Genomic DNA, 23,643 nt, shown 5'->3' on the forward strand with positions numbered 1-23,643 from the left:
GTTGGCACAATCTCCCATATCACATTAAACCCAGAGTGTGTGTGTGTGTGTGTGTGTGTGTGTGTGTGTGTGTGTGTGTGTGTGTGTGTGTGTGTGTGTGTGTGTGTGTGTGTGTGTGTGTGTGTGTGTGTGTGTGTGTGTGTGTGAACCATGGTGTTTATGTGTGTGTAACCATCGGTATATCTGTGTGTGTGTGTTTGTCTGTGTGTTGTGTAACCTTCTGTGTGTGTCACCGTGTGTGTAACCATGTGTGTCCTCGTGTGTGTGTGTGTGTCACCATGTGTCTCACCATGTGTGGCTCCGTGTGTCTCACCATGTGTGTCACCATGTGTGTGTCCTGATGTGCGTGTCCCCCAGACTACAGCGTGTTCAACCAGGACCAGGAGGAGGACGAGGGGGACTCCTGCTCCCTGGACGACACGGACCAGCGGCTGCTGACCTTCTCCGACGGGCGCTCCAGCCCCGCGGCGGGACGGGTGCTCTGGAGGCAGCAGTTCAGCGCCGTGGCCTGGCTGCACATGCTCAACATGGTCCGCGAGAGGAAGGCCTTCATCTACATGTGAGTGGGGAGCGGGGACATGTGAGGGGGACAGGGTCCTCTGGAGACGGGACAGGGTCCTCTGGAGACGGGACAGGGTCCTCTGGAGACGGGAGAGGGTCCTCTATAGACGGGACAGGGTCCTCTAGAGACGGGAGAGGGTCCTCTAGAGACGGGACAGGGTCCTCTGGAGACGGGAGAGGGTCCGCTAGAGACGGGAGAGGGTCCTCTAGAGACGGGACAGGGTCCTCTGGAGACGGGACAGGGTCCTCTAGAGACGGGACAGGGTCCTCTGGAGACGGGAGAGGGTCCTCTGGAGACGGGAGAGGGTCCTCTAGAGACGGGAGAGGGTCCTCTGGAGACGGGACAGGGTCCTCTGGAGACGGGAGAGGGTCCTCTATAGACGGGACAGGGTCCTCTGGAGACGGGACAGGGTCCTCTGGAGACGGGACAGGGTCCTCTAGAGACGGGAGAGGGTCCTCTGGAGACGGGAGAGGGTCCTCTGGAGACGGGACAGGGTCCTCTGGAGACGGGACAGGGTCCTCTGGAGACGGGACAGGGTCCTCTGGAGACGGGAGAGGGTCCTCTGGAGACGGGACAGGGTCCTCTGGAGCAGGGGTGTCAAACCTACGGCCCGCGGGATGATTTGATGACAATTAAGAAGTTATCAGGGGTGTCATCCCCATTACCAAAATGTCTGTCAAAAGAAATACAGTAAAGTGGAAACAGAGTGCAGAGTTTTCCAGGAAAAATGGACTGAGAATTATTTATTCACAGAGGTGAATACAAAAGCAGTGTGCTTGGTATGTAATCAGCAAGTTTCAGTGCTCAAAAAATATAATATTTGGCGCCGCTCTGAGACTCATCATAAAGAAAGATATCACCATTTGAAAGGACAACTAAGAAAAGAGGAGATAGACAGATTGTTAGCTGGTCTGAAGAAACAGCAGTCTACTTTTACTTTCAGCCGAGAGGTCAGTGATGCAGCAGTGAAAGCCAGCTACCTTATTGCTCTCGAGATAGTGCAAGCATCCAAGCCATTTTCTGACGGTGAGTTCGTGAAAACATGCATGCTGAAGGCTGCAGAATTCGTGTTCCCTGGAAAGCGATCTGCCTTTGCCAACATTAGTCTGTTGAAGAACACTGTCGCAGATAGGGTAACAGAGCTCTCAGGAGACTTGGGCAGCCAAATGAATGACAAAATCAAGTTATTTATTGCTTTTTCGGTTGCAATTGATGAAAGCACTGATGTCAGATATTGCTCAACTGGCCATATTTATTCGGGGTGTTGATGAGACTTTGACAATCACCGAGGAGTTCCTTGAGTTGGTGCTTATGAAGGACACTACAACAGCGAATGACACATTCAGCTCTCTCGTTGGAGCGCTGAACAAGGTCGGAGTGGACTGGTCCCGTGCCGTCAGCCTGGCTACAGATGGTGCACCATCAATGGTCGGGAGAAAGGCAGGCGTTGCGACAAAATTCCGAGAGAAAGTACAGACCGCGAATGGGGGACAAGATTTCTGGGCATTTCACTGTAGCGTTGTGTTGCAAAACACAAATAATGGATCATGTTATGAGTGTGGTTGTAAAAACTGTAAATTTCATCAGAGTGCGAGGGCTGGATCCCCGTCAGTTTTACACTTTTCTCAGAAATAATGACATTCAGGCTGGCCTACCATACCACACTGAAGTACGGTGGTTAAGCCGAGGTGCCGTGCTCAAGCGTTTCTTTGAGCTACGAGAGGAAATTGGACAGTACATGGAGAAAAAGGGTAGCCCAGTGAAGGAACTTAAATGTCTGCAGTGGGTGCAGGATCTTGCCGTTATGGTGGATATTACACAGCACCTGAATAATCTTTAACAAAATTGCGCAGGGCCGCAAAATAATTGTCACTCAGTATAACGACAGCATACGCGCATTCAAGTTAAAACTGTCACTCTGGGAGACGCAGATATCTAGCGTTGACACGGCCCATTTCCCATGACTAACAGCTGTGCGTGCGACCGGACGTAATGCTGATATGGATCAACACAAAGACAAGATAACAGGATTGCTGCAAGAGTTTGAGCGGAGGTTTCAGGTCTTCAGTGAACTAGGAAGGAGCGTTTTTCGCTCGCCATTTACAGTCAAGCCTTCTGACATGCCAGCTGACATCCAACTCGAGATAATTGACTTGCAGTGTGATACCAATATGAAGGAGATATTTGCGTCGGTGGGCTTGGACACATTTTATCAATATCTCTTGCCAGGGTACCCCAAATTAACATCCCTGGCTGCGAAGGTTTTATCCATGTTTGGGACAACCTATCTTTGTGAACAGGTGTTCTCTGTAATGAACCTAAATAAAACAAAGCACCACTCAAGGTTAACAAACACACACTTGAATGACTTTGTCAAATGTGCTGCTACTCTGGATTTGACACCTGATATGGATGCACTCGTAAAGGCTAAAAGATGCGAAATTTCAGGAGCCAGCAGCAGCAAATAGACTGCAGTGAGGAAAATAAGTCAATCAGCAAGTACGCCTGGGCCTAATTCTTTTGATGCTCTTTCAGAAATGTTTGCACTATGATGAATACAGATCTTTGAAAATAAGTTTACTCAGGTTTCATGTTAAAAGACAAAGAATATTGTGCAGTATATCATTCTCAGCTTCGGTAGCCTACAATACAGTTTGGTCTGATGTAGCCTGATCTCATTGCTCATGCACTGCAATAAATGTTATGCGTATTTACATTTTCAAGGCAGTATGATAGCTTTCTTCATAGCTCCCACTTGAGTTTGTTTAGTGTGGTGAGTTGGTTCAGGTGTTCAGATGAAAAAATCACTCACTCAAGTCTATAAAAATAAACTAGTTGTTAATGAATGTGAAATGCATTTTTTTTCAATTCCATCTGTGAATAAATGTGTGCTAATATAGATCCTTGTGATCCGTGATTATGTAGGCTACAAATGTAGGCTGGATGATAAAGCATAGTACTGAAAAACAAAGCTAAAGATTTGGAGTTGACGTAGGTTATTTTGCCATTATTTAACTGGTCCGGCCCAGTTGAGATCAGATGGGCTGTATGTGGCCCCTGAACCACAATGGGTTTGACACCCCTGCTCTAGAGAGGAGGGGTGGGGGACAGGGTCCTCTAGAGGCGGGGACATGTTAGTAGGACGGGCTCCTCTAGAGGCGGGGATAAGGATGATACATCTCCATCTGAATGCAGAACCGCAGCCAACGGAACAAGCGTTTATTTTTGGTGTTTGTTAGAACGTCGGACTGTTTGGCCTTCAGTGTTTTCTGGTGCTGGCTGTAGGGGGCGCAGTTCATTTTGGCATCTCGATGTCCATCCTCTGATCCTACATAATGGAGGGGGGGCGCATGGTGCATGGTGGTGATGCTTGTTAAGGTTTTTATCTGTGCGGGGGGTGTTGTCAAACAAAAACCCTTCACACGTTTCCAACTGTGTGTAGAGGGATGATGGGGAATGAGCTCCTTTCTGTCCCCAGTCTGGGCATGCTGCAGGTGTTTGTGCTGGCCATGGTGATGCTGTCGCTGGTCACCGGACACATCCAGATCCACTCCTCGGACCGCGAGTTCCGGCCCCTCTACCTGCTGAAGAGGAGCCAGGCCCCCAGGAAGTACGCCACCAGCCTGCTGGTCCAGAACTCCTCCGGTGAGTCCTCCAGTGGAGTGCGCCGACTGGCAGCGTTTCAGGGGGGCCACGCCTTATTGTATGTTGTACGTTCTGGCACTTTAAAATAGTACCAAGCATTGTGTATAGACTCTTATCCTAGCTATCTTTGTTGTCTAAAGGGAATGGGTTAACATAGTGATTGTTAGTGCTCGGCACTTACTGTACCTTACTGTACGGACAGATATATGATTGTTTCTCCTTCTGCTGACAAATGTACTTATTGTAGGTCCGTTTGAAAAGCGTTTGCTAAACGTCCTGACTGCAGATGTAAATGGGTTTCAATGTGGCGGGAGAAGCATGCTTGTACATAACATCCCTAAAATCGAGTGTGGGCCAAAAAGTTGCCTGCAGAATATATATATTTTTTTTTTTAACTTATTCTGCCTTTGGTTCTTAAAGCAGAATTTACCGCCAAAATGTCCCCAAATATCTGTACCGTGAGGTAACCCCACACACACCCGTGTGTGGCCCCCCTGTGTCCAGACTCGGACATCTCCGGCTTCATACACAACCTGGAGGCCCAGGACATCAAGGTGGAGCTGATGAAGCAGAACGACTACATGGCCGCCGCCCCGCACAGCGCAGCCATCAACGTCACCGGATCCAGCAAGGTGAGAGAGAGAGGGGGAGGGAGAGGGAGAGGGGGAGAGGGGGAGAGGGGGAGAGAGAGAGGGGGGTAGGTTGGTTGTAGCGGGTCTAACTCTTGACACCAAAAGTGCAAGTTCGCTCTTGTTTTGAAGCATATAGGAGGGGGAGGGGCTCATTCTCCTTCTCCACCATGGCCGAGATAACCACCACTTTGAGTCTTTACTTGTTGTGGAAGGACCAGAGACGTCGAGAAACCAACGCAGTCATTCAAATATATATTATGTTATAGATATTATATTGCTCTCTCTCACTCTCTCTCTCGTTGGTCATCTCAATCCCACCCGTCAGTACTTTTCCTCGACACATTTTGAGTACCCAGATCCAGATATACTTTGACCAATCACGTGCATGACAATATATCCTCCCCAACGACATGACCAGGCAGGCAGATCTGACGCATAGTTCAGCACGTGCCGTGATTTGGGGAAACAGTTTGGATCCGCTTCTGTATTCGTGTCTGACTTCAGTACAGACGCGTGGCCTCCGGACGCGGAGCCCACCTGTCGGTCCTCAGACCTGGAGCCCCTCCTCTGACCCTCTGTTCTGGTGTCTCAGACCTGGAGCCCCTCCTCTGACCCTCTGTTCTGGTGTCTCAGACCTGGAGCCCCTCCTCTGACCCTCTGTCCTGGTGTCTCAGACCTGGAGCCCCTCCTCTGACCCTCTGTCCTGGTGTCTCAGACCTGGAGCCCCTCCTCTGACCCTCTGTTCTGGTGTCTCAGACCCGGAGCCCCTCCTCTGACCCACTGTCCTGGTGTCTCAGACCTGGAGCCCCTCCTCTGACCCTCTGTCCTGGTGTCTCAGACCTGGAGCCCCTCCTCTGACCCTCTGTCCTGGTGTCTCAGACCCGGAGCCCCTCCTCTGACCCTCTGTCCTGGTGTCTCAGACCTGGAGCCCCTCCTCTGACCCTCTGTCCTTGTGTCTCAGGGCTTTGAGTACAGCCTGGCGTTCAACAGCACCACGGTGCACTCCCTGCCCATGACCGTCAACGTCCTGAGCAACGCGCTCCTCCGGGGCCTCAACGGAACCGGTCGGATCCGGACCTGGACCAAACCCTTCGACTACGTGAGTAGGGTCAGGAGGACCAATCAGGCCTCTCCGTTCATCGCGTGGGCAGATATCCACGTAGACCGGCTGCGTCATTCGGAGACCGTACACGGCACTGAGGCCGGTCGATGGTCTACAGAGATGTGCTCCCCTCCCAGAACCTAGCAACAAGGGGCCCTAGCAACAAGGGGCCCTAGCAACAAGGGGCCCTAGCAACAAGGGGCCCTAGCAACAAGGGGCCCTAGCAACAAGGGGCCCAAGCATCAAGTTACGGCTCCAAGATGTAAGGTGGCTACGTCTAGGGGGAGTAGGGGAACCATAACACAAAAGTACTTCGAACTGACTGGAGCATCAAAGCACGCCAAAAAACGGCGAACTAATACGAAGGTGTATTTATTGGAAAAGTATAATCTGAAAATACGCCAAGGGGAATAGAGAACTAGAAGCGGAGCCAAATCAAAGAAAGCATAAATAAAGTGACAACTACTCGTGAGCACACGCAACATAAGCTAATCTATACAAGGGGCGGCCCTCGCTTCTCACTTGATGTGAGAAGCGGGGGCCTAGCAATAAGGGGCCCTAGCAACAAGGGGCCCTTCGATGTGAAGCATACGTAATGTTAATCAAAACACTGTAGTTTCACTTGGTTGAGATCCACCAACCGCTGACCAGCAGCACATCGGAAGGATTTTAAAACATCCTTATTACATTACGGATATTGCTTTCTCAAAGTATTCTCAATGGACTCGGCCTCACGTGTCCGTTAGCGGAACGGCTCGTTGTTTCATGTGAGATTGTTCATGAACGTGATCGTTCGTTAGTTTGTTTCAATCTGAAACCACGAGTTACTCCTCAGTCCTCCACACTGGACCTTTTGATGCATGGTTGACCTTGTTCGACTGAAGTGCTCTCTCTCTCTGTCGACCCCGCAGCAAATCCCCGACACCATGTCCTACGTCATGGTGTACATCGAGGCCATCATACTGGGTATGTTGGCCGCTGGGATGCCGGCCTACTTTGCCATGGACCACACACGGGATCGGGAGGTATGAGCTCCGCTAATCATGCACTGATTTAAATTTAGGAAATTAGGAGACGCTTTTCCAAAGAGGCTTACAATAAGTCTGTTTGTCAGAAGAAAGAGAAACTATATATCTGTCGGTACAGTAAGGATGTTCATAGAACCAAGTGCCATCACTAACTATCACTAGGTTAACCCATTCCCTGTATACAACAAAGATAGCTAGAATAAGATGATACACAATGCTATTTTACTATTAGTACTATTTTTGGGTGCCAGGACGTACAACATACACTACTCGTCTTCTTTCTGGATCAGTTAGTAGGACTTTGTGGTTGTTTGGACAAGCACTTCCCGGGGCTGTACTAGCATGCGTTAGTGCGGCCATAGCACATGACCAGAGTATTAGGTTTGGCAGACCTAACGCTAGAGAGTTACGCTTTCAGCTGGATGCTTTCATAATCGAGCTACTTCAGGCTGGTTTCTCCAAATGGCCGACCCTAGCTTTAACTCTTTAGTCGTCTTATCGTTATCGTTAAGGCCCTCGCTCTCTCTCCCTCCGTGCAGATCAAGTGTCGCTCCACCCTGCGTATCTCGGGCCTGATGCCGTCGGCCTACTGGTGCGGCCAGGCGGCGGTGGACGTCCCCCTCTTCTACCTCATCCTCTGCTCCATGGTCACCATCTTCTTCGCCTTCCACACGGGGAACCTGCTGAGCTCCGTCAACATGACCTGCGTGGTGCGTAACGCTCTCACACACACGACATGTAGACACACGCACACACACATGTACACACACACACACGTACACGCCTGCAACTGAACCAACACACAACACTGATCCCCAGACGTGCACAAAAACCTCGATACGTTTTCACGTCTTCGTAAACCAACTTTGGCCTCTAAGGGGATCAAAGGAGCATAACGTTATTGAGGAGTTAAACCAAATGAATCAAAACCTAAAAGAAACACTCAAAGTGTGTGAGTGAAGTGAAGCCAACGAATCATCTCAATGTAGAGCAGTACTCTGACCCTGTGATCCCCCTCTTAATGTAGAGCTGTTCTCTGACCCTGTGATCCTCCTCTTAATGTAGAGCTGTTCTCTGACCCTGTGCTCCTCTTAATGTAGAGCTGTTCTCTGACCCTGTGTTCCTCCTCTTAATGTAGAGCTGTTCTCTGACCCTGTGTTCCTCCTCTTAATGTAGAGCTGTTCTCTGACCCTGTGATCCTCCTCTTAATGTAGAGCTGTTCTCTGACCCTGTGCTCCTCTTAATGTAGAGCTGTTCTCTGACCCTGTGTTCCACCTCTTAATGTAGAGCTGTTCTCTGAACCTGTGTTCCTCCTCTTAATGTAGAGCTGTTCTCTGACCCTGTGTTCCTCCTCTTAATGTAGAGCTTTACTCTGACCCTGTGTTCCACCTCTTAATGTAGAGCTGTTCTCTGACCCTGTGTTCCACCTCTTAATGTAGAGCTTTACTCTGACCCTGTGTTCCACCTCTTAATGTAGAGCTGTTCTCTGACCCTGTGATCCACCTCTCCTCCGTTCCCTCCTCCTCCTGGTAGATGGTGTGCACGGTGGGCTTCGGACCGGCCATCATCCTCTTCACCTACGTGGTGTCCTTTGGCTTCACCCGCGTCCAAAGCAACCGCGACTTCCTGTCTGTCATCTCCATGATGGTGTGTGTGTGTGTGTGTGTGTGTGTGTGTGTGTGTGTGTGTGGAGCTGTATATTTTTGTTAATGGTGTTTCACAACAGCTACACCATGGCCAGATTCCTGTGTTCTGAGCTCCTCTCACGGCGTGTGTCGCCTCCAGGTGTGCATCGTGACGGCCTCCTTCGTCAAGCTCCTGTTCATGAACGGCAACCAGCTCCTCACACGGACTCTGCTCCTCCTCCTGTGCCTGTTCAACCCCCTCTACCCCCTCATGGCCTGCCTCAACATCATCACCAAGGTAGGCCTGCCTCAACATCATCACCAAGGTAGGCCTGCCTCAACATCATCACCAAGGTAGGCCCGTTGACACTAGTGGCGGTATCCACACAGACAGCTTTCAGGTTTGTACTGCCTCCATAGTTCGCATCATCTCCGAGACTGGGAGGAGACATGGCGACAATGTTGAACCAAGTATTATGTCTAAACAGCGCCTATATGTGTTTCTTAATCATATCCTGATGTCCTTCCTAATCGTTCCTAAACACTCCCACCAATAGTTCTGCCACATTATGGGATATGACATCAAATGTTTTTAAGATAGATGATGTTTTAATATGCGATGTTTGAAATGAGAGGGATGCTGTTGCATTGAGCAGTGACGTTCTAATCCTTCTAAGAAGCGTCTTGACCCCTGGATGCTTTGTGTCCCCTACAGGCCACCTTCCTCCCGGCGCTCTACAAGGAGAACCTGCTGTGGAAGAACCTGATGGTAGCCGTCATCGCCGTAAGAACTCACAGCACACAGGAAGTTACAGTTCATGACTCAATGGGAACGTGATATTCCTTTTGGATATGATGACGTCTGTATGAATGAACAGTGTTAATGCTTCTGTTCGAATGAAGGCTGAAAGGTTTATAAAGTGGATTGAGTAAAGGACACATGTAAACACACTAACCCAGTACGAACCCCCCGTCTCCCCACATTACCCGTTATGGATTAGAGATAGGGTAGGCATTTCATAGAAAGTTGAACAAGCCAAAGTATACATTTTGAAAGTATCCAACCGAAAGAATCCCCAACCAACCACCCGATGCTGAGCGTTAGCATTAGGGCCGGCGTAGCCTAGAGCGAGACACGCGCAGGTAGAGAGAGAGACAGCTGAGACAGCCAATCAGGTAACCCCGGCCAATGGATGGGGGGGGGGGGGGGGGGGGGGAGTGTGGAGGGTGAGAATGGGGGGTCGAGTGTGTGTGTGTGTGTGTGTGTGTGTGACGGTGCTGTGCTCTGTGTTCAGCCCTACCTGCAGTGTGTGGTCCTGCTCTACCTGCTCTACTGGCTGGAGCAGAGACAGGCGGGGGGGGGCCCCAAGACTGACCAGTTCGGAAGGTAGGGGTCACCATCGGTTAAACACAATGTAGAGAGACTGACTTCTACCCACTCACTCTCTGTCTCTCTCTGACGCACGCACTCACTCTCTCACTCTCTCACTCTCTCACTCTCTATCTCTCTCTCACTCAATCCCTCACTAAGTTAAATACAATGGAGAGATTGACTTCCACCCACTCACTCACTCACTCTCTCAATCTCTACCTCACTTACTCACTCTCTCACTCACTCATTCACTCGGTTAAATACAATGTAGAGATTGACTTCCACCCACTCTCTCACTCACTCACTCTCGCACTCACTCACTCACTCACTCACTCACTCACTCACTCACTCACTCACTCACTCACTCACTCATCCACCCACCCACCCACTCACTCACTTGCATGTGTTAAACAATGTGAGTGAGTAGTAAAGGGGGGTAACCGTCTCTGTGTTGGGCCCTCAGGTTCATCACGTCTCTGTTGGGCCCTCAGGTTCATCACGTCTCTGTGTTGGGCCCTCAGGTTCATCACGTCTCTGTTGGGCCCTCAGGTTCATCACGTCTCTCTGTTGGGCCCCCAGGTTCATCAGGTCTCTGTGTTGGGCCCCCAGGTTCATCAGGTCTCTGTGTTGGGCCCTCAGGTTCATCAGGTCTCTGTGTTGGGCCCCCAGGTTCATCACCTCTCTGTGTTGGGCCCCCAGATTCATCAGGTCTCTGTGTTGGGCCCTCAGGTTCATCACGTCTCTGTTGGGCCCTCAGGTTCACCAGGTCTCTGTGTTGGGCCCTCAGGTTCATCACGTCTCTGTGTTGGGCCCTCAGGTTCATCACGTCTCTGTGTTGGGCCCTCAGGTTCACCAGGTCTCTCTGTTGGGCCCTCAGGTTCATCACGTCTCTGTGTTGGGCCCTCAGGTTCATCACGTCTCTGTGTTGGGCCCTCAGGTTCATCACGTCTCTGTGTTGGGCCCTCAGGTTCATCACGTCTCTGTTGGGCCCTCAGGTTCATCACGTCTCTCTGTTGGGCCCCCAGGTTCATCAGGTCTCTGTGTTGGGCCCCCAGGTTCATCAGGTCTCTGTGTTGGGCCCTCAGGTTCATCACGTCTCTGTGTTGGGCCCTCAGGTTCATCAGGTCTCTGTGTTCGGCCCCCAGGTTCATCACGTCTCTCTGTGTTGGGCCCTCAGGTTCATCACATCCCGGGCGGAGCGGGCCCCCGAGGAGCCTCAGAGTGAGGACGAGGACGTGCGTCTGGAGCGGGGCCGCGTGGCCGAGGCCCTCAGGGGCCCCTGCACTGAGGAGGTAGGAGCTGACGGGCTGGGGAACCTCCAAGGGCCTCCCTGATCTCTGTTCCCTCTCTGGCTCGCGCTCGCTCGCTCGCTCTCTTTCTTTCTTTCTTTCTTTCTTTCTCTCTCTTCTCAGAGTGCTTCATTTACTGACGAGTAAGGTTTTTCTTTTGTTGCTCAATGAAAAGGCCAACCCTTTTCAGTCAGCATGTTGTGGGAGTGTGTGTGTGTGTGGATGATGTCTGGTTTGAGCGGCCTCACCTGGCCCAGAGTCCGGTCGGTCTGACTCGGGCCAGGTGAGGCCGCTGCAACCCGCCATCATCCACACACTCCCACAACACCTCTCACCATAGTGGTGCCAGAGTGAAATTGCAGAAGAGCGGCCTCCAGCCTGAGAAGCACGCAGATCAAGACGTGGTATCAGTGGACCTCTGGCTGTGTGTGTTGTAGAAGCCCGTGGTGGTGGTCAGCAACCTGACCAAGCAGTACAAAAGGGAGGGGGAGGACCCCCCACTCAGCAGGAGAGGGAAGCTGGCCGCCCAGAGCATCTCCTTCTGCGTCCGCAAAGGTACGGACGCTCCTGGGCTTCGACAAGGTCGAAGGACGGTCGGCACTCGGTCCTCTGAACATCCTTACTGCACCGAAGGAGACACATTGTTGTGTCTCTTTCTTCTGTCGAATGTATTTATTGTAAATCGCTTTGGGTAAAAGCGTCTGCTGAATGACCGGAGTGTAAATGCTGTGTTTCAGGAGAGGTTCTTGGGCTGTTGGGCCCCAACGGCGCTGGGAAGAGTACAATCATGCACATGCTGTCAGGGGACATCCGCCCCACTGCGGGCCAGGTACACAGACCGGTACCTCCCGTTTGAGGCCACTCCTGATCACATCACTCCTAATCACAGCACTCCTAATCACATCACTCCTAATCACTGCACTCCTGATCACAGCACTCCTGATCACTGCACTCCTGACCACTGCACTCCTGACCACTGCACTCCTGATCACTGCACTCCTAATCAATGCACTCCTAATCACTGCACTCCTGATCACAGTACTCCTAATCACAGCACTCCTAATCACAGCACTCCTGATCACTGCACTCCTGATCACAGCACTCCTGATCACAGCACTCCTGATCATTGCACTCCTAATCAATGCACTCCTAATCACAGCACTCCTAATCACAGCACTCCTGATCACTGCACTCCTAATCCCCTCGACTCTGCTCCGTGGGTTTCTTTAGACATGCGACTCACACGGTCCAGTGTTGATTACACTCAGACTCATCTTTGTAATAATGTCTGTTAGCGTGGGGCAGCCGTGCTCCGCCCTCGTGGCCCAGATGTGCCAGCTGACGGCGTGGGTCTGCCCCCCCCCCCCCCCCCCAGGTCCTGATGGACGACAGCAGCTCGGAGTACCGGCCGGCGGGCGCGGCCCAGCAGCAGGTGGGCTACTGCCCCCAGGTCAACCCGCTGTGGCCCCGGGTCACGCTCCGGGAGCACCTCGAGTTCTACGCCGCCGTCAAGGGGCTGCAGGGGTACACCGTCCCCGACGTCATCAAGCGGTGAGCGGCTGTCTTGAGTTGGGTTGTGGTTCTAGAAGCCCTGGCCCTAGAAGCTTGTGTTGAGCTGCGTTGAGTTGCAGGCGCCGAGCGGGGGGGGGGGGGTTTCGGGACTGAAGCCCCAAATCTCACTTCAGAAGCCCCGGATATTTTTTCAGCTTCTTCAGTGCCATCTAGTGGAAAGGACATGCAACAGCATGGATAATACTTCGCTACAAAATCATGGGTCTGCAGAGCATACCACTTCTGAAATACAAAAAATAAAACAAACAATCCATCTCTGCAATCCTACTTTGCATCTACTGAAAGTAAGTCTCAATTTTGCCATTTTAGTTTACATAAAAATCTCTAGAAGTCAATAGTTAAGTGGTTATTGTTTCTTTCCATTAAATAGTATTGTATTGAGCAGGCCCTGCAACTGAAAATGTAGGCTATGAGATTAGAAGGGATTGAGGATTCGCCAATGTTCAGCAGGTCACCCTAAAATGGACTAGAATGCAGGAAATTGCACCTTAGAAATTCAAAAATGTCTGGGGGTGGACCCCAAGACCCCCTCAGGGCTGGGCCCCGGATGAACACAAAGTCTGGCTACGCCCCTCTTGAGCTGAGTTGAGTTGTGTTGTGGTTCTAGAAGCCCTGGCCCTAGAAGCTTGTGTTGAGTTGTGTTGAGTTGTTTTCAGTTGAGTTGTGTTTTGTTGAGTTGTGATGTGTTGAGTTGCGTTGTGTTGAGTTAGGGCTGCAACAACGAATCGATACTAAAAGCGTTGGCAAAATTTGGTCATCGATTCGTTGAGTCGCGCGATACGTCACTCGTAGGCGCGGCACTGTTTACAGCCAGCCGCCGACAGGTTGGTTCACGGTTCATGCACGCCCACAGCGAGCTATAGTGTGAGCGACCACAGCTTGTATTTTGGTCATATCTTAACACTGGACTGTAGGCCTATATAAAAGTGTTGTACCTTCACTGTCTTTGGGTTAAAAACTCCTTCAACTCAGTATCCGTCTAGTCCAACCAAAAACCCTGTCAGCTGCTGCTGCTGCAGACGGTGTGCAGACGGGCTCGGAGTCGGCACCGCGTGCATCAACAGTCATTTAAAGCAGCGGTAGTAATCACACAACCGGACGGTGTAGAAAGTCCCACCAGTTAAAAATAGTGATCCAGTTTTTAAATCCATGTTAAAATAGGCAGGATATAGAGCTAGTTAGCTTAAAAAAAAAGTCGCAAACAGAGTCAAATGTGACGTGTTCAGGTCGGCTCAGTAATATGATTGATTAGCGAAAACTTATTTCCCAGCAATATAAAATAGATGGAATTATGACCTGTTTAACGTCCTATCTTGAGCTATGATCATCGTATCAGCAATTAAAGCAATAATACAAATTGTATTTCAAGAAAATAATAGAAAAGAATCAATAGTGGTATCAATAAAGACGTGGATCGTTAAGGAGTCTCGAAAATGTCTATCTTTTTTTTATCAGATTCATCGATTAATCGAAAAAAAAATCGACCAATTAATCGATTATTAAAATAATCGTTAGTTGCAGCCCTAGATGTGTTGTGTTGAGTTGAGTTAAGTTGTGTTGAGCTGTTTTGTGTTGAGTTGCGTTGTGTTGAGTTGTGTTGCGTTGTGTTGCGTTGTGTTGAGTTGTGTTGCGTTGTGTTGTGTTGCGTTGTGTTGTGTTGCATTGAGTTGTGTTGTGTTGAGTTAAGTTGTGTTGAGTTGTGTTAAGCTGTATTGTGTTGTGTTGAGTTGTTTTGTGTTGCGTTGCGTTGTGTTGCGTTGTGTTGAGTTGTGTTGTGGTGCTCCCCCAGCGTGGTGAACGCCCTGGAGCTGAAGGAGCACCTGGACCAGCAGGCCAAGAGCCTGTCAGCGGGGGTCAAGAGGAAGGTGAGGACCCCGTCCACAGGCACCCCCCCTCACCCCACCCTAACCCCATCCTAACCCCACCCTAGCAGTGTTCACCCCCATTCACCCTACCCCAACAGGACCCTGTAAAAGCCCCCCCCCCCTACCCCAACAGGACCCTCCAGGAGCCCCCCCCCCCCCCCTACCCCAACAGGACCCTCCAGGAGCCCCCCCCCCCCCCCCTACCCCAACAGGACCCTCCAGGAGCCCCCCCCCCCCCCCCTACCCCAACAGGACCCTCCAGGAGCCCCCCCCCCCCCTACCCCAACAGGACCCTCCAGGAGCCCCCCCCCACCCCAACAGGACCCTCCAGGAGCCCCCCCCAGCCCAACAGGACCCTCCAGGAGCCCCCCCCCCCCCTACCCCAACAGGACCCTCCAGGAGCCGCCCCGTGGGCTCACCCCTCTCTGTTGTCTCCCCAGCTGTGCTTCGCGCTGAGCATGCTGGGTAACCCCCGGGTGGTGCTGCTGGACGAGCCGTCCGCCGGGATGGACCCCAAGTCCAAACAGCGCATGTGGTGAGAGCCCATTGGTCGACTGGAGGGCCCTGATGGGTGGAGCTAACTATGTGGGAGGAGCTAACTCTATGGGTGGGGCCAACTCTATGGGTGGAGCTAACTATGGGTGGAGCCAACACTATGGGTGGCGCTAACTATATGGGTGGGGCCAACTCTATGGGTGGAGCCAACTCTATGGGTGGGGCCAACTCTATGGGTGGAGCCAACTCTATGGGTGGAGCCAACTCTATGGGTGGAGCTAACTATATGGGTGGGGCACAACTCTATGGGTGGAGCTAACTATATGGGTGGGGCCAACACTGGGTCGAGCTAACTATGGGTGGAGCTAACTATATCGGTGGGGCTAATACTGGGTGGGGCCAACTCTATGGGCGTAGCCAACACTATGGGTGGGGCCAACACTATGGGTGGAGCTAACTATGGGTGGAGCCAACTCCAGGGATTGAGCTAAATGGATATGTTGATGTAATCTGATGGGTGGAGCTAACTCTATGGGTGGAGCTAACTCTATGGGTGGAGATAACTCTATGGGTGGAGCTAACCCTATGGGTGGAGCTAACTCAATGGGTGGAGATAACCGTATGGGTGGAGCTAACTCTATGGGTGGAGCTAACCCTATGGGTGGAGCTAACCCTATGGGTGGAGCTAACCCTACGGGTGGAGCTAACTTTATGGGTGGAGCTAACCGTATGGGTGGAGCTAACTCTATGGGTGGAGCTAACCGTATGGGTGGAGCTAACTCTATGGGTGGAGCTAACTCTATGGGTGGAGCTAACTCTATGGGTGGAGCTAACTCTATGGGTGGAGCTAACCGTATGGGTGGAGCTAACTCTATGGGTGGAGCTAACCGTATGGGTGGAGCTAACTCTATGGGTGGAGCTAACCGTATGGGTGGAGCTAACTCTATGGGTGGAGCTGACCGTATGGGTGGAGCTAACTCTATGGGTGGAGCTAACCGTATGTGTGGTCACCGGTTGTGTAAAGTAACTCTAGTTCCTCCAATGCCTCCGTCCATCCCCCCAGCAGGGCACCTCCACTGTGTTAATGTGTGTGTGTGTGTGTGTGTGTGTGTGTGTGTGTGTGTGTGTGTGTGTGTGTGTGTGTGTGTGTGTGTGTGTGTGTGTGTGTGTGTGTGTGTGTGCGTTCCAGGCGGGCCATGCGCTCGGCCTTCCGGGACCCCCAGCGGGGGGCCGTCATCACGACCCACTACATGGAGGAGGCGGAGGCCGTGTGCGACCGCGTGGCCATCGTGGTGTCGGGACAGCTGAGGTGGGGAACAGGGGTCACCCCCCACCCTAACCCCACCCTTACCCAACCCTAACAGGGGTCACCCCCCACCCTAACCCCATCCTTACCCCACCCTAACAGGGTCCACCCCCCACCCTAACCCCACCCTTACCCAACCCTAACAGGGGTCACCCCCCACCCTAACCCCATCCTTACCCCACCCTAACAGGGGTCACCCCCCACCCTAACCCCACCCTTACCCAACCCTAACTGGGGTCACCCTAACCCCACCCTAACAGGGGTCACCCCCCACCCTAACCCCATCCTTACCCCACCCTAACAGGGGTCACCCCCCACCCTAACCCCACCCTTACCCCACCCTAACAGGGGTCACCCCCCACCCTAACCCCACCCTTACCCCACCCTAACAGGGGTCACCCCCCACCCTAACCCCACCCTTACCCCACCCTAACAGGGGTCACCCCCTCTCACCCTAACCCCACCCTTACCCAACCCTAACTGGGGTCACCCCCTCTCACCCTAACCCCACCCTTACCCCACCCTAACTGGGGTCACCCCCCACCCTAACCCCACCCTTACCCAACCCTAACAGGGGTCACCCCCTCTCACCCTTACCCCACCCTTACCCAACCCTAACTGGGGTCACCCCCTCACCCTAACCCCACCCTAACAGTGGTCACCCCCTAACCCCACCCTTACCCAACCCTAACAGGGGTCACCCCCCACCCTAACCCCACCCTTACCCAACCCTAACTGGGGTCACCCCCTCACCCTAACCCCACCCTTACCCCACCCTAACTGGGGTCACCCCCTAACTCCAACCCCACCCTAACAGTGGTCACCCCCTCACCCTAACCCCACCCTAACAGTGGTCACCCCCCCACCCTAACCCCACCCTAACAGTGGTCACCCCCCCTCACCCTAACCCCACCCTAACAGTGGTCACCCCCCCCACCCTAACCCCACCCTAACAGTGGTCACCCCCCCACCCTAACCCCACCCTAACAGTGGTCACCCCCCCACCCTAACCCCACCCTAACAGTGGTCACCCCCCCTCACCCTAACCCCACCCTAACAGTGGTCACCCCCCCACCCTAACCCCACCCTAACAGTGGTCACCCCAAAGCGAGCCCAAGCAGCAGTCTGCGTGAGGATCGGTTGTGATGGAGAGGTGCTTCAGAAGACTCCCGGCCCACTGGGTCAGAGGTCAGCTGGACTCCCGGCCCACTGGGTCAGAGGTCACGGCCCACTGGGTCAGAGGTCACCTGGACTCCCGGCCCACTGGGTCAGAGGTCACGGCCCACTGGGTCAGAGGTCACCTGGACTCCCGGCCCACTGGGTCAGAGGTCACGGCCCACTGGGTCAGAGGTCAGCTGGACTCCCGGCCCACTGGGTCAGAGGTCACGGCCCACTGGGTCAGAAGTAAATAGGAAGTGTAAGAGGGGAGGATTCTCGTAAGACTACAAGCGCTAGTCCCACCCCCCTATAGGGGGAGGGACCCACTGACGCTACAGACCTATTAGAGCAGTGCCAGTGGGCGGGACTTCACCAGCAGAAACTAACATCCACAGCGTCTGAAGCTAAGCTAACAGAGGCTGTTGATAAAACTGAAGTACAATGGCGGAAGGTACTGGATCTGACAAAGAAGATGGCACCATGCAAAAGTTCACCATTTCGAAAGAAATACAAACGAGGACTAATTCCCTGAGTTCACCAACTAATACTCTTCACTAGAAATGTTGTGTGAAATGATTTTCAAGCAGTCTTGCGGTATCAGCTTGGTAGATGGAACAGCGAGGTGTCCGATAGGTGGAGATCTAGATCAGCGGGAGTGGCCAGCGAAGCTGTGCATCGTGGTGCATGGTGGGAGTTGCTGTCTTCAATCCACAAGCGCCACAAAGTCACTTTCTGCCTTTTCTCGGTCAAGACGGCACCAAATTAGAATTGTATTTTATTATTCTACTACATATAGGACCCAATTTCAATACATATTCACGCCTCCACCGGTGAAATGCTCCTTTAATGTAAATGTGATGCTGGCTAAGCCGCGTCGCTCCACCGTCCATAGAAGAGGAGTCTGCTGTGTTTGACTCTCCCCCCCCCCCCCCCCCCCTCCCCCTCCCCCAGGTGCATCGGGTCCATCCAGCACCTGAAGGCGCGCTACGGCCGGGGCTACAGCCTGGAGGTGACGCTGAAGGAGGGGCCGTCCGGGCTGCAGCCCGCCGCACTCATGCACCACGAGATCCTGCGCATCTTCCCGCACGCCGTCAGACAGGAGAGGTGTGTGTGTGTGTGTGTGTGTGTGTGTGTGTGTGTGTGTGTGTGTGTGTGTGTGTGTGTGTGTGTGTGTGTGTGTGCACATGCTCCCGGATCAGGGCCTAAAATGAACGTCCAATCACAAACGGGATTTGGCGTGTTCTAATGACATGCTAACAGCCATGATTGTTGGATGATTGTTGGAGGGATGTTGGGGCTTGTACTGTCATGTGTGTGTGTGTGTGTGTCTGCGAGGAGGTGCTGATGTGAGTCTCTGAGGAGGTGCTGATGTGTGTCTGAGGAGGTGCTGATGTGTGTCTGAGGAGGTGCTGATGTGTCTCTGAGGTGGTGCTGATGTGAGACTCTGAGGAGGTGCTGATGTGAGACTCTGAGGAGGTGCTGATATGAGTCTCTGAGGAGATGCTGATATGAGTCTCTGAGGAGGTGCTGATATGAGTCTCTGAGGAGGTGCTGATATGAGTCTCTGAGGAGGTGCTGATATGAGTCTCTGAGGAGGTGCTGATATGTCTCTGAGGAGGTGTTGATGTGAGTCTCTGAGGAGATGCTGATGTGAGACTCTGAGGAGGTGCTGATGTGAGACTCTGAGGAGGTGCTGATGTGAGTCTCTGAGGAGGTGCTGATGTGAGACTCTGAGGAGGTGCTGATGTGAGTCTCTGAGGAGGTGCTGATGTGAGTCTCTGTGTTCCAGCTTCACCACCCTCATGGTTTATAAGATCCCCATGGAGGACGTCCAGTCGCTGTCCAATGCATTCTCCTGCTTGGAGCGTGGTGAGTCTCTCTCACACACACACACACACACACACACACACACACACACACACACACACACACACACACACACACACACACACACACACACACACACACACACACACACACACACACACACACACACACACACACACACCACCCTACTCAACATGACCTCGACCCTTCTGACCCTAATTCTCTCCTTCCGTTAAATCTTTTATTCTTTTATATGATCTTTTATTCTTTATCCTTTTCACCTCCAGCGAAACAATCCTTCAACTTCGAGGGCTACAACTTCTCCCAGTCCACGTTGGAGCAGGTATGGGTCCCAGCTCAGCCTCAGTGTCCTCTAAACCACCTTCTGTGGTCCGTCCTGTGCCGTGTTCCAATACCCGAACTTCCATGAGTATACTTAAAGGAAGTATACTATCTACTACGTTCATTTTTCAGGTGTGAGTGCTGTTCCAAATCGAGTACTCCGCGGTGCACTAACCGGAAATTACGATCACGACTGCCGCCGTGGCTCCTCCCCCGCAATAAACATCCCGCTTTGAACGGTGAACTCTTTACGCCTAGCAGCTATAAAAAGTTATAAAAACTATAAAAACTACAAAATGACTCTATTAATGCAGACTATGTGGAAAATGCTTCGACTTTGGCTCAGCCTGACTCCGCCTCTTCTGCTACGTAGCTAAGATGGCTGCCGTTGAGTAGGGGGAGTGTCCTTCGATCCAAACTTAACGATTAGCCCGTTTTGAGTACGACATCCGGGTCCTTGAAGTATACTTCTTTTCGCCGGATCTGAATTGGAACGTGCTGCGTACTAAAAATGTGGCTAGTAAGTACGGACAGTACGGGTATTGGAACACGGCACAGGTCTCCCGCTCTGACCTCCTCCTCTCCTGGTCTCCTCCTCCAGGTGTTCATGGAGTTCGCCAAGGAGCAGGAGAAGGAGGAGGACGAGGGGGGCTCCCTCAGCACCACCTTCCAGTGGCAGCGCCTCCACCCGGACGGCGCCGCTCCACCCAACCAGCCGGACAGCATGGTGCAGCAGCTCTGAGCACCGCCGCCCCCTGCAGGCCAGGACACCACCGCCCCCTACAGGCCAGGGGTGGAAGGACAGGACTAAAGCGTGGCACTGGCGGTGGTGGTGGAGGTGGTAAGGTCCCCCCCCCCCCCCACCTGCCCCCCACAGACACAGGGACCACTGGGACTCTGTGATTGGCAGGACCCTGGTTTGGAGGTAGAGCATCCAGGTGTGTGTGCGTGTGTTTGTATTATGCTCTTTTGTATTATTATTGTTTGAAATGGGTCGGTCAAAAAAAAAAAAAAAGAAGAATTATATGACTAAATATGATGCGTATGCTTTTCTAATTGTGTCTGTTGAAGGCGGGGAATCAGTAGTTCCACCTGTTCTCGCTCTGCTCCTCAAATCGTGGCCCGTTGGGAAGTTTCTGTGTGAAACTGTCTGTGTGTGGTTGTCTGTGTCTGTCTGTTTGTGTGTCATTTAACACTGGTCCGTCCCGATCCACAAAGTACCAAAGCAGCGCGTCTTTAAACCACTTGTGATTGTGCACACACCTAAACACACCGCTGTAACACGGGGAGGAGTTTCTACACGCTCAGTAGCATGTGAATAAATGTTTATAAATTGAAGAACAGTTCCAAGCGAGGCCACTTGTTGCAGTGCAGGTCGGCCTGCAGTGACCTCTAGTGGTTCCTCGCACTGATTGCAGATGAGCGCAAATCCAGACAATAGTAGAAGACGCGGTTCTCTTCTTCTTCGCAACAGCATGCAAGCCAGAGAGAAGGCTGTATTATTGTTATTATTTGCTTAGTTTTCGTTTGGCAAAGGATGGTCTTGGGGTTCTATGCCTGTTGCATGGACCTATTAAAGAAGGCGTTGTGTCACCTCTCCTCCTTCAACGCGGCATCGCTACCGTGGGCAGAACACCACAGAATATGCACAACAGTACATGTAGCACACACGCGACATTTGTCTCGAATGCCATCCTCAGTTGTGGAGACATCAATTGTGTGTGTGTGTGTGTGTGTGTGTGTGTGTGTGTGTGTGTGTGTGTGTGTGTGTGTGTGTGTGTGTGTGGGGCAGATCAAAGTACTATGTGTAGCTTGTCGTCACAGTTTCACTTTGGTGCCACTTTTAAACACACCGATGCGTTTTGGTACATTTATCTAACTGGAATGGTGTGTGTGTCCTAATGCTATAAACATGTAAATATGTGTGTGTGTAAGATGAATCCACTTTGGGTGTGTATCTAGCCTGCACACGAGTCTAGATCTGATGTAATGTTGTCTAACGGGGTTCAGATGACCCATGCAGGAGCCGTCTTTACACAACGCACTTCCAAATCTACTGAGGCATTGCCTGGTTCTGTTGTGATTGACTCCTTTTTAAAAAAATTAAAACCTGAAATGAGCAACTCTGGATAACAGCATGATACTAATGGCGGCTGGCTTGTTCAAACGTTACCGCATACTCCGAGCACTTCTCCAGCTGGCTGCAGTCCGTCTCTGTTCGAATCCGATACTCAATGTCACGTTTATTCTCTACTTGACTGTTTCAGAGAGCTTGGGGTATGAGCGTCACATTTTGGAGTTTATATTATATCGTTCTCATTTGTTCGTCCCGTTAATGTCTCCTTCTTGACGTGGAGAAAGTTACCGAAAGGGACAGGCCATGCAAGAGGTGCTAGCCATCGTTGATATGGAAAGCACTGGCAACAGCCATCACTAGTTTGTATTGGGCTAGCTATCACATTAACATCAGGCGTTTCAAGGCATTCCTGGCCAGGCGTGGTTTTTGGTTAGCCATAACCATAATTCTTTACACTTAATTTTGGGGTATTAAAGGCTATGGAGTAAAAATGTTTTGTTGAGATAATAATCAATAATTTGATTATTTGTCACATGAAAGTATGGAACAAATATTATGCAGGGTGAGAGAAACAATAACAAAAGCGATTTGGATCATATTCAAGGATTATTTAATTCTTTAATGCATACATCTGGAAAAAACGAAAAAAAAAAAAATTGTAGTACATGAGTGGCTCTTGCTCTTGCCCCTAGAATCTCAACTCGCAAATAATTTTTGATATTAAGATCTTTTAGATCCTGTAATATTTTCCCAGTCTCATCCTTCCCAGGAAGCCAGCCTTTTGCCATACTGTACAATACAACTGAGAGAACATAGGATGGAATGGTTTTCTTTACCCTCTTTTGCAATGCTAGTGTGTTCCTTTTGCGTCAAACATTCTCTAACTTTGCGATTCTTGTCTCTGTCCAACCTGACGATTTCTGCGTCCTTTTGAATAAGATGTAGCCAGACAAGTAACATCGACTTTCTTTGCACTTCTCGAATGCCTGCTACCAGATCCACAAGAAAACGCATCCAGAAAAACACTCCTTGCCTCCATACAACGGCATTAAAGGGCGATAGGTATTTCAATTTGAGTAGTTGTTTTTCCTTGGTGGAGGTACAATTGCACTATTTCTGGGAAATGTTTTATAATGGTTCTGTATATTATGCAATCTTTGTAAGATTATCTCTACACTGATTTTTATTTTTTAAAGATTGTAGTTTAGCAGTGTGCTGTATTTTTGCTTCTTTCTCTAGCCTTAATATTAAGATGATGTTGATGGTTTTATCTTTGTGGTTTCTATCTTATCCTGTCATGAATAAAATAAATGTAAAATGACTTGTCTGCGATCTGTCACTTATTTAAACGGTTCAGTGACTATTTACCAAGTACATGTTACACACTTGTACATTTGGACCATCTCTTTAACACTCGCGAAAATACTTATGTTCAGCTGAGCTCACATGCACAAGAGGTAATGCATGGTGCGAGTAGCATCCAGATGCAGCCTTATCCCAGTCCTACCAGACTCTACTACTTCATTTCATTTGCACAGAGAGTCTGGACCTACTCAATAGAGTGGCGAAGTCACGCCCCTTCCGGTAGAGCCCATGGGACAATGGAGAGAAAGTAATTATTTTCTGGTCCCTGTCTTTATATGCCCTGGATTACACATATTTTGTTTATCCTGGCCAAGAATCACCACATCACGACCCTGATCATCAGGAACGCTCATGAGGAAATCGGACATGGAGGGAGAACCC

The 23,643-nt window shown here is 51.2% G+C and overlaps 1 protein-coding gene across 2 annotated transcripts in view; it reads left to right on the forward strand.

The window, feature by feature from the left end:
• The window catches only part of abca5 (ATP-binding cassette, sub-family A (ABC1), member 5), a 42,097-nt gene extending 18,879 nt beyond the window's left edge, over positions 1-23,218 (forward strand). Inside the window, exons 18-38 of one of the 2 annotated variants that reach the window (XM_030339527.1) lie at positions 358-559; positions 4,041-4,207; positions 4,712-4,839; positions 5,801-5,938; positions 6,853-6,966; positions 7,509-7,679; positions 8,503-8,616; positions 8,755-8,892; positions 9,310-9,378; positions 9,890-9,981; positions 11,144-11,258; positions 11,693-11,810; positions 11,993-12,084; positions 12,631-12,806; positions 14,617-14,692; positions 15,133-15,227; positions 16,377-16,496; positions 18,603-18,755; positions 19,441-19,520; positions 19,766-19,821; positions 20,422-20,642. In XM_030339527.1, the coding sequence (XP_030195387.1) occupies positions 358-559; positions 4,041-4,207; positions 4,712-4,839; positions 5,801-5,938; positions 6,853-6,966; positions 7,509-7,679; positions 8,503-8,616; positions 8,755-8,892; positions 9,310-9,378; positions 9,890-9,981; positions 11,144-11,258; positions 11,693-11,810; positions 11,993-12,084; positions 12,631-12,806; positions 14,617-14,692; positions 15,133-15,227; positions 16,377-16,496; positions 18,603-18,755; positions 19,441-19,520; positions 19,766-19,821; positions 20,422-20,562 (2,555 nt within the window). In that variant the 3' untranslated portion in view covers positions 20,563-20,642. Of the gene's footprint in view, positions 1-357; positions 560-4,040; positions 4,208-4,711; positions 4,840-5,800; positions 5,939-6,852; positions 6,967-7,508; positions 7,680-8,502; positions 8,617-8,754; positions 8,893-9,309; positions 9,379-9,889; positions 9,982-11,143; positions 11,259-11,692; positions 11,811-11,992; positions 12,085-12,630; positions 12,807-14,616; positions 14,693-15,132; positions 15,228-16,376; positions 16,497-18,602; positions 18,756-19,440; positions 19,521-19,765; positions 19,822-20,421 lie in introns of both variants that reach the window. The other variant, XM_030339526.1, reaches the window with a different exon arrangement.
• The last annotated feature ends 425 nt before the right edge of the window (positions 23,219-23,643 follow it).

This window comes from Gadus morhua, chromosome 18 (assembly GCF_902167405.1).
Source record: "Gadus morhua chromosome 18, gadMor3.0, whole genome shotgun sequence".
NCBI classification, from domain to species: Eukaryota; Metazoa; Chordata; class Actinopteri; order Gadiformes; family Gadidae; genus Gadus; species Gadus morhua.